Raw genomic sequence first — 21,620 nt, 5'->3', positions numbered from 1 at the left:
GAAACCCGACTTTGATTATTCAGATTGTAGAGTTTGAGATGAATTTGTTAATAAGCCTTTATATCAAGTGGGTTCTGCTCTACTTCGTTCTCGGTTGAAGCTCCAAGAATTTTTATGGACATCTTTCAAATCTGAAGCAGCTACTCACATAAATAAAGTTTAGCAGAAGTGGGTATTCACAATATTATTTAAGAAGGATGGTGATTTTGTGAGGAGATTAAAGTTTATTGGTGTTGCTAAGGCTATCTGCACTTTCGTAGGTTGGTTGTTCAATTCTCTACCATCTATTATCATAATTGATTCTTATCACTTCTTTACTTTGTTGTTATATATTGAAGAAAGACTATTGATTTCTTCTTGACAGACTTAGGTGTTCAACGAAGTGGATATGATATGAGTTTACTTTGGCAGCGATGGTGTTTTTAAACTCACACTTTTCTAACTTTTTGGGGTGAGTTTTCACCCACTTTAGACTAATTGAAGAAATTTGCATAAGTATGAGCTCATTCTCTTCCTATACCTAAATTCTGCTACTTCATGTGTTCCTCTTTTTTGTTGTGTCCGTCCTCATCTTGAGGTGACCCCAAGCAAAGATTGAGGTTCTAAGGTGCTACCGGACGTCGCCTGGGTTCTAGAATGGGTGTTGCTAGACTCTGCCATCACGTTGAAATGTTCCTTCCCAGTGGAGCGCCAAATGATTCAGGTGAGTTTTTTCGAAATAGATTAAGTGAAAAAAGATTAAAATGAGATATCAAAGGTAAGTAAACTTGTGAAGAAGACACTTCTATTAATGACAAATAAGCAACACAAAAACTAATGATGAGAAATAAAAGTGGAGAACAGTACAAGTGTTGAGACCTGCCTCCACTAATATCACAAGAGGATGAATGAGCTCTTTTAGAGTGGACAAAGATTAATTAATCTTGCTGTCAGGTATTCTGGTGGAACACCGGAATGCTAATTTTATGTATGAAGTTGATGAACAAAATGAAGAACAATGGGAAGAACTTGAGGAGAGAAAAAAGATGAATATGAGCTCCACAGTTTTAAAAAAGTCTCCTAAAAGAGGTGAGTTGAAATCCTTTTATAGTGTAAAGCTATTTTGAAGAGGGAGTACATTGTCTAATGGTTATAATGTGATGTTTAGCCTACTCTTTTTATCCTAAGGCTTGTTACTAAATAGGGTAATTGACAAAAAAAATTTTTAGGTATTCCCATCATTTCAAGTCTTTTTAATTAAAAATAGAGAAAATTAATTTCCACAAGTTAAGTTAAAAGTATTTTTTGGATGTCTGTAATAAGGAGGTGTTCGGGTACAAGAGTGTTCATGACATATGATATTAGTGAAGAAACATCTATTCATCTACATTCTAAATCCAAAGCATATCTGTATTTTTTTTTAACTAGATGATACTCTCTACATTCTAAATCTAACCAATCCATTTCTATCAATTTAGTTCTCACTAAAAAAATTCAACTTCTCAAAATATTTTTTTGGATTTCTTTCTTTTACCTAACATCTATAAAAAAAAAAAAGAACTTGGCTCTTTTTTTATCATATTTTTTAATTATTTTAAAATTATTTATATTAAAAAAAATTATATTTTTAATATACAAGCAATTATTATATATGATTAAAAAAACTATTGTGGATAAACGTATGCTTATTCTTTAAACTTGGATGATGGATTGTCAGATTTTTGCTTTAACTATTGGAACATGAAATATGTTGCAATTAGATTTTCTATAAATCCTTAATTTCATTTTTTACTATTCTGCCTTTTGGTTTTTTCTTTAACACGTTATTTTTCGTTTTTGAAATTTTCTTTTTTTTAGTTGAAACTGAAACTTAATAATAAATTGGATCGATGTTTTGAAAAAAAAAGGATAAAAATGCAAATTGAGTATTTAAAAGCTCTTGTAATTTACAAAAATGATTTCACGATTATGCAATAATTTGATTGTTAAATAGAAAATTAGTGTTAATCATAATAACATAATTAAAAATATTTACACATCCAACTTTTTTATAAACCAATTCGAATCAAATTAAACAATAAGACTTAAAATGATATTAATCATAATTGAATTTTATGTTTAAACTAATTTAATTGAAATTGATTAAAAAAAATTAAATATATAGTATTATTTCATAATTAAATTCTTTTAATAATCATTGGACAAGTCATAAAGAATAACTAAGTCCTTAGTTACAGAGAATTGACAAGAAATCACCTAATAATAAATTTTATAGGTAAAGGTAATGTTCTCTCTCCTCCCCTCTCCCCTTTCTCTTATATTGTTAAATAGAAAGTTTATGTTAGTCATTATTTGTACCATTTTATTCTGAGTAGATACTCTCTTGTTATTATTATACACAGTTTGTTCTCACCCTAACAATTTTATTAAAATTTTTTGTAACGATAAAAAAATATTATGGATAAAAGTAGTACTTTTTCTTCTCCTTCTCTCCCCCTCTCTTTTATTAATTTAATAGAATACAATGTAGCAGATAATACAAATATCAGTTTTTGATATAGATTTATGTAGTTTGAAATATATAATTTATAATTACAGTTTATTATAATTAATAATAAGTAATTAAAAGTTTGGTGTTTTAATAGTTGCAAATTTTTGTAGAGACTGTCAGTCCACAATGATGTTGATGCTTATGATGAATATAACTAGCAATCATTTTAGATATAAATATAATAGACATTTCATTTATTTTATAAATGAGAAATTCTTAGGGTTAATAAATTTTAGTATTTTTAGTAATTATTTAACCAGTATAAATATTAAATTATTATTTTATTAATTTATGTGTGTAAAGTCTAAAAAATATAAGTTTAAATTTATGTTATTTTATTGATTCATGTGTACAAAATTCAAATAAATATAGATATAAATTATATATTTTTTGTATGTAAAATATTTATAAATATAAATATAAATTATTGTTAACTAAGTGTTGGTTAAAAATAATAATATTTACTAGCCATATAGTATTGTTCCAAATTCTTATATAATTAAAGTACCGTTTGAAAGAGAAATTAAACTAAATTTCTGTATATTTTACATTTAGTATAAAATATACATGACTAAATTATATCTCAATATCCTATTTGTTTTAAAATAAATATAAAGACTAAAACAAATAAAAATATTTAAATATTTTTATTAATTAAAAAATAAAAACAAAAATTTAAACTCTAATCCTTCCTCTTCTTTTTCATTATCAGAATCATCACCATAAAAAAATTTTAAACTCCCTCTAATAAACTCAGCTTAAGTAACAATCATGCACAAACTTCATTTTTCTTTTTTTTTTTCGTACTAGAAATTTAATTCATGTTAATGAATCAAATATCTACAACCTCATCTGGAGAAATCAAAATGAACTTATCTTCAACCAAAAAGGATTGTGTAAATATATTATCGACCGATTTTTTTATAAATTTGCCAATAAATTTAACAATATTCAATAAATTATTTATAGTAGAATGAAAATATTTTTAAAAAAAATGTTATTAAAATTTTAATCTTTATCTTTAAAAATTTTAGTTTTTTATATTTTTACTTTCTAAAAATATTAAAAATATTAAAATTTTGTATCTTAAAATTAAAATTTTAGTTTTAATCTCTAACTACTAAATACAATAATAAATTTTAATCTCCAATTTCGATTCTAATACTCTAAAATAAATGCTATCTAAGTGCATAACACAAAGCACAGTAAGGAAGTCCAATTTTAACTTTACTACATGTGCCTTTTATGTTGTATAACTGATGAATCTACTAGATTGGATGTAAGATACCATATTATTATTTCTTAAAGCATTTTATTTTTAATTGTGATGTTTTTTTTTCCCGCTAGAATTTACTATAATTTCTATTGACATAAGAAAAAATCAAAATAAAATTATCTAAAAATAGAAACAAAATAAAAACAAAATTTAAAAAAATACTTCAAGTATATATGATACTGATGACTTAGAATAATAATTTAAGGAATATAAGGAGTGGATATTTGAATAACGATCTCAAAATATTAAGCATTTTATTAGAATTATTGAGTTAAGTCTCTCTAAAATTGTACTTGAATCTTAAAGTGGTTTTTAAAATTAATAGTTACTCAAATTTATTTTTGAAATTGTTCTCCAAAATTTATAATAATCTCTAAGACACTTTCCATCATAAAAAAGTTGAGTTGGATTGATTTTTGTCACGTTGACAAATTTCGCCTCCAAAACTACGTCTTTTGTATTTATATATATAAAAAAAATCCTAATGGCCTTCAGCCCCTCCTCAACCCTACTCTCTCACACTCAAAGTTCAAGCAGAGCTTTCCTCAACCTCGCCTCCTCTCGCCGGTCACCGTTTCAGTGCCGCGCAGCTCGTCTCCCTCTTTAATTTTGTCTCTCACACTCACAGTACTCAAACACGGCAGAGACAGAAAAGCTCAAAGCCTCAACCTTTTCTGCCGTTGCTTCTCGTCGACCTCCATCTTTTTGCCGTACCGCTCGTCGACCTCTCTACGTCACTTTATCGTCTCGTTTCTCACCCTCAACGTTGATATCGTTACTGCTGTCATTCTTAGATTAGCTGTAAAGTGTTTTTCATATTTGTTTTTGGAGTTATGCTTGTGGATAGCTTGGTAGAAAATTCATAATTTTAGTATTCAATTTGACAATAACTCGTTTAATTGTTGAGTTGATTTGTTAACAATGTTGACTTATTGATTAATTACACCAAAGATTGAAATTTTAAATTTGTAAATGCAGAGTTGATATATATAGAAACTTGTTCAACAACAAACTTAGAAATTTATACTTCTTCAATGTACACCGAGTTTGAATTTATTGTTAGCTGCATGTAAGAGTTTAAATTGGTGTGTAGTTCGTTAATAAATTTTGTGTTTAGAGTAATGGTTTGTTAGGGCATTGGTTATGACTAGCACACCACTTGTTTGCTTAATTGATTTTTGAATTAAAATTTATATACAGTAATATATTACAAATTAAAATTTTAGTGTTTTCTATAAATTTAACCATGTAGTGATTTAAATTAAAGCATGTGACACCAAAATATAAATTCAAACTTACTATTTTAAATACTCACTAATTCATGGTGATTATTGAAAAGTGAAAACATTTAATACTAAATGAGACTTAACTTTTATTCTCACCCTTTATCATTTTAAAATTATGCGTAAAATAATAGAAAATTTAAAATTAATTTTATGACTTTACAGACATGAACCCTACACTTACCCATTCCAAACAAAAGATAAATATTTTAAATATAACACAAATATTTCTTTTAAAAAGGGACAAAAAAGAAAAGAAGTTTTCCAAAAACTTTATTACTACTTTTTAAAAAACTAAGAGTTTAATAATTTATCAAATAATTTTCGTTATTTCTTAAACCAATTATGACAACATTATCGAAGGAAAAAAAGGTACTCATAAAAAAGCTACTCAAAATTAGTTCAATTGAATGATTTTTTAAACTCAATTAACAGAAAGAATTTGGATATAAATTTGAATGAAATACATTCTAAACTTTTATTGCATATTTGTCAATTCAAAAAAATAAATATATTATATTATTAAACAATAACATTTATGATTTTAATAATTTTTTAATGAGTAAAAAATAATAACATACATTGTAAATAATGTTTATAAATATGCATATTGATTTTCTTACACATAACGACATAATGATTTTTAATCACACCATATTTAATTACTTCAAGTTTATTTATTTTATACTTTTTAAATATTAAAAAACTGATAAAATTTTTATTTTTATTTTTTAATAAATTATTATTTTAAATTTTTTAATTTTTAATATCAAATTAATAATTATAGAATTAAAAATTTAGAAATTAATTCTGTAAAAATAATAACAAAAAAAAAGCAGTTGAACAAGCACGATAATACCTATTGAGTCACTAGTGAGAAGTAAGAAATATTTACTCACATATTAAAATTCGATGTCCAATTGAACTTAGGTATAAAGTTATTTTTTAAAATTGCAAATTCACATGATCCAAACTCTCTAAAATTATAGTATTAGCAGTAGTGTAAAAAGCCAACCAAATTTATTATTTCTTATTATTAATTAATCAATATTATTAGTATTTTTGTACACAATTAAAAAAAAAAAGTCCAAATGCAACAATTATTGAAAGCCTAATGCTGGCCAAATATTGGCTAGAATTTGTTGAAAATGCTGGCCATGGAAACTTTTCCTATTTCAAATACTAAATTATCCGCTTTTTTTCCTTATTACTTTTCTTTCATATACTCTTTTGCTTCAATTTTTTATAAGTTCTTGAAATTTTTGTAGTGCTTCCTTGTTTCGATGAAATGATGGATAGCAACCATGATGTGCTAATGATTATCTACATTTCTTGAAAGAATTAACACAAAGCACATTATAATTATAAAATGATTTTAAACTGAAAAACTTATTGATTGATCTAATTTTATCATTCTGGGCATTTTTCTTATGTGATTTATTTGTTAAATTTTGGGATTAAGAAAATTGATTCATCTTAATTTCTGTTGCTGATGATAGAATTCTAAGAGACTTTGGCTTTGACAAAATTTGATCACTTAATTCACATCAGTTGTCACTAATTGTTTTATTCAATTATGATTTTTTTTTTCATTAAGTGTGTGGCAAAATCAATTAATGAAAAGGAAGTGTTTAAAGAGTAAAATGTCTCAAATTCAAATAATAATCTCAATCATATTCACTAGATGCAGAGAGAAAAGTTAAAGAGATTCAATGGTGGTGTTATTCACACTGGTTGAATGTAATTGCATTGGTTTTCAAAAAAAAATTTCATTGATGCCTATTTTGGCTGGCTTCATGTATCTATCCTGGGGTCTTTGTGCTCAAATAGATTAGAGAATTAATGTCCAAATAAATTGGAATCTTTTGTGTTTCAGCAGATTATGTTAAAGATATAATCTTTTATATGTTTTTCTTATTAAATTTAAATATTTAGAAAGAGTGATTTTATGTAGTATATTAAAATTTCTATATATGGTAAAAAAAGTTTAAAAGTTCGAGTCTATCATTTTTGAGATTTTAAGACTTTCTCTCTTTGAAGGGTAATCCTAAGTTCAATATCCAATTCTAGAAAACAATTTAATATCTAATTTCAATTTGACATCAAATTTAATAGGTGATAAAATATATTAAAATTATTGATATGAAATGCTTTTACTTTATGACTAAACTGCTATCATTTTCAGAATATTAGGAGTAAAAGGAATATTTACTCACCTATTGAAATTTGATGTCAAAGGTATGAAATTATCCCATTTCAGTCTTTGTATTGACTTAGTTTTTATGACTCAACCTGTATCATCTTTCCGAACCAATGAAAATTACATTTAGATAAAAAAAAAGGGGGGGGGGGGGTCTCAAATTCGAACATAAAAAGAAAAAAAAAAACAATTATAGACTTCCAGAAAAGAAGAATTCTATCATAATTTTATCAATATAAACAACAAAGACTATAAATAATTAATAATAATGCTAAGAAAACAATGAAATTATTTTATTTAATTTAATATTTATAATTATATATATAATGTCTATAATTATATATTTATTAATTATTATATCTAAAATTAATCATTTGTTTTAATAATAATTAGGAAATACAAAATAAAAAAAATAATACATAAAAAATGCCAAAAAAATATGTATACCATGAATTCCAAAAGAAGAGGGTTGTGATCTCTAACAAAATGAACTAAAACCCTATAAAGTTATACGAATAAGCAGTGCACCAATTAGAGAGAGAGAGAGAGAGAGAGAGAGAGAGAGAGAGAGAGAGAGAGAGAGGCAGATAATAAATAAAAGGAGAAGGGAGCCCTAGGAATTCAGTGCATAATGAAATTGAGAGAGAGAGAGAGAGAGAGAGAGAAGCTAATAAGTCTATAGAATGTGCACCTATCCTTCCCTTCCCTTCCCTACATCACCTTTTTTCTTCTTTCCTTTGATATTTCTTAGAAGCGCATTCATTTCAATACCCCCCTTTTCTTTTAATTAATTCCATACACACCCTTTTCCTTTCTATTGAATTCATTCATCTCATCATCTCACTCTACAATACAATATGCTTTTTGCAGTCACTCCCCATTTCAGTAAAATCTCGTTCCAAATGCAATGCTTCTTCTTCCACTCTTAGGTCCCCTCCTCTAGCTACCCTCCCTATATCTACCATCTATACACCAAAGCATGACTTTCTTCACAATCTAAGCTAAGTTATATTCAACCATCAACGACCCACCCCTTCTCCATCTTTTAATCATCAACTGTATCTGCATATACTACTTGTTAGCTTTTTTATATATGCTAATTAAGTGGCCGGTGTTTCATTTCCAATTAACTTATCACATCATCAAACAAACCCCAACTTCTTCTCATCATCACGCTCTTCAAACTTGTTAATTTCATTTGCTCATAGATGATGGATACCACAAACCTGCAGCAGAATAATAATGCTAGTGTCTTCACTGCTGCTACTTGGACAGAAGCTGATCATAATCACATCGTTCACCAAATCCCTAACATCATGGCTTCTGGGGTTTTCCCAAACTACCATCACCTTCTTCAAATTCATCATCATCCCTCAACAACCACTACTGCACTGCCCTCTTCTTCTTCGTCGGGGTTCCTTGGTGACATACTTGGAGTAGTGCACCTAGAACACCAAGAGCAAGAACAAGATCATGATCACGATCATGAAGACGAAGAGCCAGAAGAGGAGCTTGGAGCCATGAAGGAGATGATGTACAAGATCGCAGCTATGCAGCCCGTGGACATCGATCCCGCCACCATTCGGAAGCCAAAGAGGCGAAACGTTCGCATCAGCGACGACCCTCAGAGCGTGGCGGCGCGCCACCGCAGGGAGAGGATCAGCGAGAAGATTCGGATCCTGCAGAGGCTTGTTCCCGGTGGAACAAAGATGGACACAGCTTCCATGCTCGATGAAGCGATTCGCTATGTTAAGTTCTTGAAAAGACAAATCAGGTTGCTTCAATCCACTACTCCTCATCAACCGCCACAATGCAATTATGTTGGTCTTCCAAATAACTCTAACAGTGCCTTCTCTTTAGGCCCTTCTACTTCTGATTGGCCTTTTGCACCCACTACCACACCCTCCGCCGTGCCCGCCTCATTCGGATTCAATGCCGGAGGAGGTCATCATGCCCCCTCTAGCTTTAATCATCATGAGGTAATCAGTGAATGATTATTAGTATTTCATTAATTAGGGTTATTTTTGTAACATGTGCATCTATTAATTTAGATTAATTAACAAAATCATTGCTGGAGAATTTTAAAAGTGAACACTTTAGTCTTAAAAAAATTTAATACACAAAAATACTTTTAAATTTTTTTTTACAGACGAATCAGTCCCTGATTTGATTTTTCTGTTTATACCCGACGGAAAATGATGATATGCAGACACCACATAGCCCGTTACGTGTCAGGAACAAATAAGTCTTCAATCTTTGTCAACGACGCCGTTTCTACCTGTAGCACGAAACGCCGCATTTAGGAGAGATATAGAAAATCTCTCGTCTCTCGTATACTTCACTCAAATTCCCTATAAAAGATCCCAAATCACACCCTTCTCATTTTTACAAAGGAAGCCCTATCTTGTTTGAACATTTATCTCCCACCTTATCTCTCATATCATCTCCCACATCACCATCGTTATCAACATTGATCAATTTTCGCATTTCGTTACCATTTGTCAAACTGTGAACACCAAATCATGCGCAAAAATGAAAAATTGGATGTGAGGACCACTCAAGACTCTCATTGAACAAGATAAGAATGCTTTATATTCTTATTCTCTGTTGGTATAGGCCAGTGAATAATAGAACAAATGACTCTTTTGAAAAGGAGACAAATGGAACCAAAATTTTAAAGAAATTTAGAGTTACATGTGGTAAATGTGGTGAGATTGGCCATAACTAAAACATTTTTAAAGGCTCTCCCACTGTAAATAGAAGACCAGCTACTACAGCTAGGAGGAATGGAAGATGTGGTGCCGGAACCAATTATAAAACCTCCAATCAAGTAGCAGGTAAGATTTATGTTTCCCAATCAGCAGCACAATCTCAGGTATAACATTAATCAAACTGATCAAGGAAACTGAATAGGATTAATTAATATTCTTTAGAGATTTATATGACTATTTTTAATTTTTCTGGGGATTAATTTGTTGCTGTTCTACTAACAAGGATTAGAGACTTATTTGTTCCTGACACGTAACAGGTTACGTGGCATTTAAACCTGTCATATCATATTTTTTATTAAATACAAACGAAAAAATTAAGTCAAGGGTGATTCATCTATTAAAAAAAAAATTTAGGAATATTTTTTTTATAATTTTTTTAGATTAAAGTATTAAATTTTAAAATTCTCAAGGATTGATTTGAGTAATTATTTATTAATTATTATCTGTAGGACAAAATTATTGTACGTCTAGTATTAGTATATTTGTTTTGTTGACCACCATTTTAGTTTAATTGAAAAAAAAAAGTATTTTGATGTATAAGTGTTTTATATTAATATAGAACCGAGAGAAAAGTCGTACCCAAAAAATATAATGTAAGCAGTTGTTTCTCCTACTTGAACCCATGACCATTTGAGTTTAATTAACGTAAAAAAAGAAAAAGAGAAGATTAATTGAAGAGGGAGGAATCGAAGTAGTGATATGTGTATTAGCTAGTGTGTATTATTATTATTATTATTAAATATAAGTATATTACATCCTAATTTAATGTTATTCATTAAATTTATTCTTTTAATTCTATTAATTTACATTATTCACATTTGTTCAAAAATATTATTAGTTATCTATACTTTTCCTTATTATTATTACTATTAAGAGGTAAGGCATGTGTGAAGAGAAAGGTTTGTTAGGATAGTGTTGACTAAAGGGGTGTAGAATAATCATGTATGTGTGTTTGGGTTACGTAGAGATGTAATTGTAATCATGTGTATGTAGTTTTTGTGTTGGCCGGAAAGTATGTTTGGCACAGACTGTTCCGGGAATTCAATAAATATATGAAATTCATTTTCAAATGTGACGTGAATCTGTTGAATTATGAGCCCTCCCTCTATCATATATGCTGTCATCTTTCTCTCTCTCTCTCTCTTTCTATCTCTTCCACTTTGTGTGCATAATTGCACATTTACATGCTTATTGCCATGTGTGCAGTTTACATATATGTATGTTATATAATCTATGGCATGAGTGAATTTTACTCAAACTAACAACACAATATGTAATAATAGTATATTTATATGAGTAAGGGTGGAGGTTTTCATCATGAGTCTTCGCTGTGTAGAGAATGATAAAGCCCTAATTAAAATCTAAGGGTGGATGCAATGCAAGAGTGAAGGACAGAATTAAGCTAATAATTCTGATATATATGAACATCGTGTGTGTGTGTATATATATTCTTTTGTAAAGAAAACTGATAGATTTTAGTGTCATTTAATGCAAAGAAATCCTAGCTAGAAGCTGAATGTGGAGATGGGCTTTTTCTTTCTTTCATTCTTTGTTTTCTTCCTTTTTGTTTTTTTCCTGTGGTTGTGCGTGAGATCTATGTTAATATCATCTTTAATTTTCTGACAAGTGCTCTAAGAGACTAAGAGTAGTGTTTCAGATGTATGTAATGTCTTTCATTAAATTATCCTAATTAGGTTTCCTAAATGATGAAAGCTTTTAATTTTTACCTGTTTTTCAAAGCTTTCCCATTAAGAAGTTTATTTATTTGAAAACATTTTTTAGAAAGTTAGAGAGAGAAAATTAATTTCTTACTTAATTAATAAATATAATTATAGGTGTACTTGTAAATTACCATAACTATTTCATTTTACCAGTGTTTTATATTTAGGTTATATTATTATTGTTAAAATTTATCAACAAATTTTTATAATATAAAAATGTCTTAACCATGACCTAAGACATATGCATTGTATAATAAATTAATAATAATGTTCCATTTATATGTTAGTTTTTGTTTCTTCTTTTGTCTTGTAAAACAGTAAAAGACAATCACTCATACAAAAGGGGATAATTCATAATTTCTTTCAAGACCTTAACGGTTTTCTTTTACATTGAATATGAAAGCTTGTTCGTGTTGTTGTTGTTGTTCTATTTATATATTCTAAGCTAAGTCTCTTTTTGGTTTTCCCCTATACTTTCTCTTCCCCTAATTGAATCATTTTTTATTTATGTATTATATTATACGTCTCTTTCCTAATGATTAAGAATAGTATTGTGTATACAGGAAATTGCATTGCATATGCATGCGCATGATCATTTCTGCAATTGTATGCATTTCCTCTAAAGTTTTGAGTAATGCCAGACCTATATATATATTATCTAATTAACATATTACTCTTGGCTAATAATAATTATAATGCAAATCCAGCTCATGAATAATCTAATGATCATTGAATAATTCTTCTGAATACCTGAACAAGTTCCACTTAATTAAGAGGAGGGAGCATATGCCGCTCAACTAATTAATCCCATCTCTTGATACTTTAATTTTTGAGACTAGCTATGATTCAATATTTACATGGATTACAACATATATATTTGTCATTAAGAGCATATATATAAATGATTTGTAGAGTTTATTGTTAAAATTATTTACACCATCAAGACATTCACTACTGTGACAATCAAATTCCTTTCATTATTCAACATTATTATATTATACATGATTAAGATAGTTAAAAACTTTTTTAGACAGTTCCGAATTAATTACAATCACTAGAAGCTATAGTGTGTTTGTGCCTATATCTATGTTTATTGACTTAGGACTACTTATGAGGAGCGTTGATCGATCTTGTAATACTATTCTTCAATTTTTTATATATTGTTAGATTTTTAAATAAATAAATAATAAAAAGAGGAGTTGTTGGATGGAATAAAATGATAACATGCATACACCAATGAATTCGTGACATTCATCCATTGATCTATCCTTTTGAAGTAGGGCGTATATAAAGCCCTGGAGAAATGATATCTATGAACATGATGAACTCTTTTTAGATTTTTTAAGTTAGTTTTTATCCAACAATTATTTAATAGCAGTAGCACCATTTGTGTTGTATACCAGTTCTGTGTGACGAAATGTAAGAGTATCAGTGGATCATACTCTAAAGAAGTTAGGGTTATATAATTAGGCTGATTTTATTTGATAACTTAAAAATTCTTTACTACTTGATTAGTTTTTGTTATAATAAACGTTATACTGAATTAGATGTTTGATATAGGTAATTAGGTATAGCATTATTGTGAGCAATTCCCAAATAACTATTTAAATCTCAGTCGAGTAGTCACATTTAAGTGTTGGACAAAATTAGTTTTGATAAATACATGGTGTCTTTTGGAATTGCATGCATTCGCATGTCTTCAGCCTGATCAGAGTTGTTTGGTGGTAAGCGCTTGAATGTTTGGAGAGAGAAGGATATTGCTAGAGCAACATGAACCCTAATTTGAATTAGAGAAAAGATACCTAGTATACAAGTTATTTTTATAATCATATTCAACGTAATCTTTTTTCTTCCACTTTTCCTTCTTTTCTTTAACTTCTTCAACTAAATTTTTTGGTTATCAATCTTTAAATTATTGAACCAACTTATTTAAATTTAATTACCAAAATAACTTGTAGCATCACCATTTTGATAACATGCAAAAAAGGGCTAGAATTATGAGCACTCACAATGGTCTATTAATCAGCCTGCATCAGTATACTAATAAAGGTCCAATCGAGGAAAACTAAAAAACTAAAAAGAGTAATTTTAGTTAGCTAAAATATTATAAATAATAAATAAAAATATATAATTAATAATATTTGTATTTATAAGAAAGTGTAAATTAATTTTTTTTTATTTAATTGATACAATTAATTTTTTTATAATTATTTTTTCTCATTTAATTACACCATAAATCAATTCTAAATTTAATGTGAATCAAATTCTAAAATACTCTCTTTTATTATTACATTTATAATTCTATCATTTTTCTTTTAATTTTTTTACATTCTTATATTTTTAATTTTAAAAAATTTTAAGTCACCTCAACACATTTTTTATAAAAAATAAAAAAAATCTTAAATATAATCCGTCTCTATTTATTGAAAATAAAAAAAGTAAAAAATTATTAATTTATGACCTGCAAAAAAAATAATAAATAATAAATTAGGACCAATATCATTAATTATAGATATTATCTGTTTAATTTAAAATTATAAATATTATATGTATAAAATTATGGATATTAAACTAAAAAAAAAATTAATAATTTCGATTTTATTATACATGTTACATGAATGAATTAGAGTAAACTACTATTTGTACCCACGAAAGTTGAAAACGCTGACATATCTACCCATAAAAAAAAAGAAATTACCATTTGTACCCATGAAAAATAATTTTTACAAGCAAAATTATCCAAACCCTAAAAAATTAAGTAAAATCCTTAAACTACCCCTCTTTCCACCACTACCACTATCATCTCCTCTCCCCTCCTTTCTCTCTCTCTTAATCTCGATGGAAGCAGTGTGGGTGCTATGGCCATCGGAGTCCCTGGGAGAATGGTACTCAAGGGTGTCATTCATCTTGCTGTTGGTGGCCTCGTAGCCGACGGAGAAGTAGCGAGCCCCAATAATCTTTCGGTTGCACAAGGCGGCGGGGAAGTCCCTTCCAGCGACGCAGCTGCCATCTTGATCGAGGTCATCTTTGGAAGGGAAAGCGCGAGAAACGAGGCCCAACTGCTTAGCCTCGGAACCGGAAAACCGGCGAGCTGTCAAGGCCAACTCCATGGCGTTACCGTAGCCAACAATTAATGGCAGTCTCTAAAGAGTGCCGAGATCAGCAGCCAGGGCCAAATCAACCTCCTTCACTGAAAAGAACACGTCCTCTGTGCAATACCTTAAGTCACATGCTATCACGATGTCAATTTCACCACCGATACAAGCGCCATGGATGCTAGCAATCACTGGCTTCCGGCACCGCTCCAACGCCGTGACGGAATCTTGCATCGCTAGGATCTGCCGACGGAGACTCTTCCCGGCATCGTGGTAGGACTGCGTTGCGTTGTCTCGGACGATTCAAGTAAAGGTGGAACACCCCTGATTTGGGGTTCTTCTCTACTACCTCTAGGGTTTTGTATTTCTCATCCTCCGTTGATTTCTCTAATTTTCCTTTCTAGTTGGGAGGAACAGGGCCGAGGTCGCGGTCGTTGAAACTCTCTCTGCCGAGGTGCTCTTCTTCTCCAGCGAAGCGGCAGCAAGTGTTGTTGTGACTGTGAGGATGAAAGAGAGGAGGGTGTGGCAAGGAGCCATTGGAGCAGTGGTGGAGAAGAGGGTGGTGGTTGGGTGAAGAGGGTGGTAGTTGGGTGAAGAGGGTGGTAGTGGAATTTGAGATTGAAAAGGGAAAGAGGGGTGGTGACTGGGTGAAGAGGGTTAGGGTTAGAAAGATGATTGAGTGAAAGAGGTGGTGTGGTGGTGGAGATAAAGGTAATTTAGGGATTTTAAGTAATTTTTTAGTGTTTGGATAATTTTGTTATGCGAAATCCATATTTCATATGTACAAATGGTAATTTTCTTTTTCTATGGGTAGATATGTCAGCGTTTTCAACTTTCGTGGGTACAAATGGTAGTTTACTCTAACTCAATATGATTTCAGCAGTTGAAGTTCTAGTGGAAAGGACTCAGATCAAATAAACTAATCTTGCTGTTAACAATGTAGTGTAAAGAAGAGAGTTTGTTATTCAGAACTGAATTGATTCTATTTTCTATATCTTATATTATATAATGAAGCATCTCTATAGAGCAGAGAGGCTAGGTGAGCTGCTGAGGTGGAGAAACAGAACTAACAAATTTTTCTCTTTTAGTAACTAACCAACTAGTCTAACAAGCTAGTTCCTATTTGTGGGCTTACCCTCAACACCCCCTCTCAAACTTAGAGAAGAATGAGTCCCTATCCTAAGTTTGCTCTTAAATTTAGTGAATAGGGAAATTAAGAGCGGTTTAGTGAATAAATCTACCACTTGGTCTAGAGCTGATATATGGACTACATAAAGTTGCTTAGCATTAACCAAATCTCTGATAAAATGTAAGTCCATCTCTAAGTGCTTGCACCTGCTATGTAGTACAGGATTGGCAGCAAGTATACAAGTGCTATGATTATCACAGTAAATGATTGGAGGAATTTGTTGTTGTACTCCCAATTCTTCCAATAGCTGCTGGATGCTCATAATCTCCATTTGCGTTGAGGCTATCACCCTGTATTCTGGCTCTATGGTGGATCTGCTAACCTTTGACTGCTTGCCACTCTTCCAAGCTATGAGGTTTGTTTTGAGATAGATACAGTAACCAGAAGTCGACCTCTGATCATCCAGGTCTGAAGCCCAATCTGAATCTACAAAGGAGAGAATACGATAGTCAGTTGATGAGCGGATAATTTGTACGCTTTTTGGCATTGTTTTTAGTATGTTTCTAGTAGGATTTAGTTAGTTTTTAGTATATTTTTATTAGTTTTTAGCTAAAATTCACTTTTCTGGACTTTACTATGAGTTTGTGTATTTTTCTGTGATTTCAGGTATTTTCTGGCTGAAATTGAGGGACCTGAGCAAAAATCTGATTCAGAGACTGAAAAGGACTGCAGATGCTGTTGGATTCTGACCTCCCTGCACTCGAAGTGGATTTTCTGGAGCTACAGAAGCCCAATTGGCGCGTTCTCAACGGCGTTGGAAAGTAGACATCCTGGGCTTTCCAGCAATATATGATAGTCCATACTTTGTCCAAGATTTGATGGCCCAAACCGGCGTTCAAAGTCACCTTCAGAATTTCCAGCGTTAAACGCCGGAACTGGCACCAAAGTGGGAGTTAAACGCCCAAACTGGCACAAAAGCTGGCGTTTAACTCCAAGAAGAGTCTCTACACGAAAATGCTTCAATGCTCAGCCCAAGCACACACCAAGTGGGCCCGGAAGTGGATATTTATGTCATTTACTCATCTTTGTAATTCTTAAGCTACTAGTTCCCTATAAATAAGACCTTTTACTATTGTATTGGACAATCTGGGTAGCTATCTTTAGTCCTATGCTATCTTAGATCATGGGGCTGGCCTCACGGCCATGCCTAGACCTTGTTCTTATGTATTTTCAACGGTGGAGTTTCTACACACCATAGATTAAGGTGTGGAGCTCTGCTGTACCTCGAGTATTAATGCAATTACTATTCTTCTTCTATTCAATTCAGCTTGTTCTTGTTCCAAGATATCACTTGTTTCTCAACTTGATGAATGTGATGATCTGTGACACTCATCATCATTCTCACCTATGAACGTGTGACTGACAACCACCTCCGTTCTACCTTAGATTGGGTGGATATCTCTTGGATTCCTGATACATGACGCATGGTTGCCGCTCGCCTGACAACCGAGCGCTCGCCTGACAACCGAGCCAGCCATTCCATGAGATCAGAGTCTTCGTGGTATAAGCTAGAATTGATGGCGGCATTCAAGAGAATCCGGAAGGTCTAAACCTTGTCTGTGGTATTCTGAGTAGGATTTAATGATTGAATGACTGTGACGAGCTTCAAACTCGCGATTGTGGGGCGTTAGTGACAGACGCAAAAGAATCACTGGATTGTATTCCGACATGATCGAGAACCGACAGCTGGATAGCCGTGCCATGACAGGGTGCGTTGAACATTTCCACTGAGAGGATGGGAGGTAGCCACTGACAACGGTGAAACCTTTGCATACAGCTTGCCATGGAAAGGAGTAAGAAGGATTGGATGAAGACAGTAGGAAAGCAGAGAGACGGAAGGGACAAAGCATCTCCATTCGCTTATCTGAAGTTCTCACCAATGAATTGCATAAGTATCTCTATCTTTATCTTTATGTTTTATTCATCATCTATACCCATTTGAGTCTGCCTGACTAAGATTTACAAGGTGACCATAGCTTGCTTCATACCAACAATCTCTGTGGGATCGACCCTTACTCGCGTAAGGTTTATTACTTGGACGACCCAGTACACTTGCTGGTTAGTAGTGCGAAGTTGTGATAAAGAGTTGAGATTGCAATTGTGCGTACCATGTTGATGGCGCCATTGATGATCACAATTTCGTGCACCATCAGTGCATTTGGAAAACACTAAGACATCTTGAATTGTACCTTGAAGATATCTAAGGATCCATTTGACTGCTTTCCAATGATCAATGGTTGGTTAATTGATGAGCGGATAATTTGTACCCTTTTTGGCACTGTTTTTAGTATATTTTTGATAGTTTTAGTTAAGTTTTTAGTATATTTTTATTAGTTTTTAGCTAAAATTCACTTTTCTGGACTTTACTATGAGTTTGTGTATTTTTCTGTGATTTCAGGTATTTTCTGGCTGAAATTGAGGGTCCTGAGCAAAAATCTGATTCAGAGACTGAAAAGGACTGCAGATGCTGTTGGATTCTGACCTCCCTGCACTCGAAGTAGATTTTCTGGAGCTACAGAAGCCCAATTGGCGCGCTCTCAACGGCGTTGGAAAGTAGACATCCTGGGCTTTCTAGCAATATATAATAGTCCATACTTTGCCCAAGATTTGATGGCCCAAACTGGCGTGGCAAATCAGCCTCAGAAATTCCAGCGTTTAACGCTGGAACTGGCATAAAACTTGGAGTTAAACGCCCAAACTGGCATAAAAGCTGGCGTTTAACTCCAGAAAAGGTCTCTACACGAAAATGCTTCATTGCTCAGCCCAAGCACACACCAAGTGGGCCCGGGAGTGGATTTTTCTGTCATTTACTCATTTCTGTAAACCTTAGGTTACTAGTTTACTATTAATAGGATCTTTTGACATTGTATCAGTACCTCATGACACTTTACACGTTTCTTTGTGTACTTTCCACAGTATGAGTCTCTAAACCCCATGGTTGGGGGTGAGGAGCTCTGCTGTGTCTTGATGGATTAATGCAATTACTACTGTTTCTTATTCAATCATGCTTGCTTCTATTCTAAGATATCACTTGTTCTTAACCGGATGAATGTGATGATCCGTGACACTCATCATATTCTCAACTATGAACGTGTGCTGACAACCACCTCCGTTCTACCTTAGATGAGTAGATATCTCTTGGATTCCTTAACCAGAATCTTCGTGGTATAAGCTAGAACTGATGGCGGCATTCAAGAGAATCCGGAAGGTCTAAACCTTGTCTGTGGTATTCTGAGTAGGATTCAATGATTGAATGACTGTGACGTGCTTCAAACTCCTAGCAGGGGGCGTTAGTGACAGACGCAAAAGAATCAATGGATTCTATTCCGGCCTGACCGAGAACCGACAGATGATTAGCCATGCTGTGACAGAGCATAGGAACGTTTTCACTGAGAGGATGGGAGGTAGCCACTGACAACGGTGAAACCCTACATACAGCTTGCCATGGAAGGAGCTTCGCGTGTTTGATGAAGAAAGACAGTAGGAAAGCAGAGATTCAGAAGATGGAGCATCTCCAAAACCTCAACCTATTCTCCATTACTGCAAAACAAGTAACCATTTCATGTTCTTTTGCTTTTTACAATCAATCCTGATAATTTCTGATATCCTGACTAAGATTTACAAGATAACCATAGCTTGCTTCAAGCCGACAATCTCCGTGGGATCGACCCTTGCTCAAGCAAGGTATTACTTGGACGACCCAGTGCACTTGCTGGTTAGTTGTGCGGGATTGCAAAAGTGTGATTGCAATTTCGTGCACCAAGTTTTTGGCGCCGTTGCCGGGGATTGTTCGAGTTTGGACAACTGACGGCTTATCTTGTTGCTTAGATTAGGACTATTTTGTTTTTATTGGTTTAGAGTCTTTTAGTTGAGTCTAGTTTCATATTCTAAGTTTGGTGTCAATTGCATGCTTTTACTTTTCTTTTAATTTTCGATTTTGCATGTCCTTAGTCCCTTTTTGATCCGTAAAAATTCTAAGTTTGGTGTCCTCTTTGTGTTTTTCTCTTAAAAATTTTCGAAAATTTGTGTTTGATTTTCTAAAAATTTTAAGTTTGGTGTCTTTTTGTGTTTTTCTCTTTCCTCTTTTCAAAAATCAAATCTTTTTCATAAAAATTTTCAATCATATCTTTTTAATTGCTATTTTCAAAATCGTTTTAATTACTTAATTAATTCAGTTCTCAATTTGCTTTGATCTTATTTTCTTTTTGATTTTCGAATTTTTATTTTAATTTTCTTTTGTTTTATTTTATTTTTTTCGTTTAACTCAAAAAAAAAAAACAAAATTTATCTGTTTGCAATCATTATCATTTCTCTTTTGTCCATTATGGACATAAGTGGGATTGATCAGTCCAAAAGGACTCTGGGGTCATACGCTAACCCCATTACAGCTGCATATGGGAGTAGCATCTGTACACCTCCTATCAAAGCAAGCAGCTTTGAGCTAAATCCTCAACTCATTATCATAGTGCAGCAAAATTGCCAGTATTCCGGCCTTCCACAGGAAGAGCCCACTGAGTTTCTGGCACAGTTCTTACAAATTGCTGACACAGATACATGATAAAGAGGTGGATCAGGATGTCTACAGACTATTATTGTTTCCATTTGCTGTAAAAGATCAGGCTAAAAGGTGGTTGAATAACCAACCTACAGCAAGCATAAAGACATGGAAACAGTTATCAGACAAATTCCTGAATCATTTTTACCCTCCAAAGAGGATGACACAGCTAAGGCTGGACATCCAAGGCTTTAAACAAGAGGATAATGAATCCCTTTACAATGCCTGTGAGAGGTATAGAGGTATGCTAAGGAAATATCCCTCTGAAATGTTTTCAGAGTGGGTACAGTTAGACATTTTCTACTATGGGCTTACAGAAAAAGCTTAGATGTCTTTAGACCACTCAGCTGGTGGATCTATACACATGAGGAAGACAATTGAAGAAGCTCAAGAGCTTATAGACACTGTTGCTAGAAACCAATATTTGTACTCTAGCAATGAGTTCTCTCCAAAAGAGGAAGTCATGGCAGTAGTCACTGACCCTAATCCTCAAGAACAGATGATTGAGCTTAATCAACAATTGCTCCTGATGACAGAACAGTTAGCAGAATTTAAAGAGATGCTCTATGAAACTAAAGTTGCTAACAAGAATATAGAACTGCAATTGAATCAAGCAAAACAGCAAATATCTAAACAGATAACAGAGGAGTGTCAAGCAGTTCAACTGAGGAGTGGGAAGACACTGAATACCACTGCTCAAAAGAGTAAAAAGCCAAACAGGGAACAATTGACAGAGGATAACCAAACCACTGTTCAAAATCCCTCTGAGGACAGTAAGAGCCCAGAGAGGAATGTTATTGGCGTTCAAACGCCAGAAAGGGAAGGAAAGTTGGCGTTAAACGCCCATTCCTTGCCCAGTTCTGGCGTTCAAACGCCAGAAAAGGGAGAGAAGTTGGCGTTTAACGCCCAATCTTTACCCATTTCTGGCGTTCAAACGCCAAGGGAAGATCAGACACCTGAGAGTGCTGACAGTAATCCCTCTAAAAAGGCTTCTTCAACC

At 32.5% G+C, this 21,620-nt stretch overlaps 1 protein-coding gene across 1 annotated transcript; it reads left to right on the top strand.

The window, feature by feature from the left end:
• Positions 1 to 8,500: 8,500 nt before the first annotated feature.
• On the top strand, positions 8,501 to 9,283 carry LOC130966856 (transcription factor HEC3-like). The gene has a single exon (XM_057891679.1). The coding sequence runs from the start codon at positions 8,501 to 8,503 to the stop codon at positions 9,281 to 9,283; it is 783 nt and encodes a 260-aa protein (XP_057747662.1).
• Positions 9,284 to 21,620: the final 12,337 nt, after the last annotated feature.

This window comes from Arachis stenosperma, chromosome 3, assembly GCF_014773155.1.
Source record: "Arachis stenosperma cultivar V10309 chromosome 3, arast.V10309.gnm1.PFL2, whole genome shotgun sequence".
In the NCBI taxonomy this organism is placed as follows: Eukaryota; Viridiplantae; Streptophyta; class Magnoliopsida; order Fabales; family Fabaceae; genus Arachis; species Arachis stenosperma.
The sequence above is the reverse complement of the archived record's forward strand: the minus strand, read 5'-3'. Positions and strand labels throughout refer to the sequence as shown.

Bases quoted from the DNA above. Each gene is read 5' to 3' on its own strand.
- LOC130966856 (XM_057891679.1), top strand. From the start codon at position 8,501: ATGGATACCACAAACCTGCAGCAGAATAATAATGCTAGTGTCTTCACT.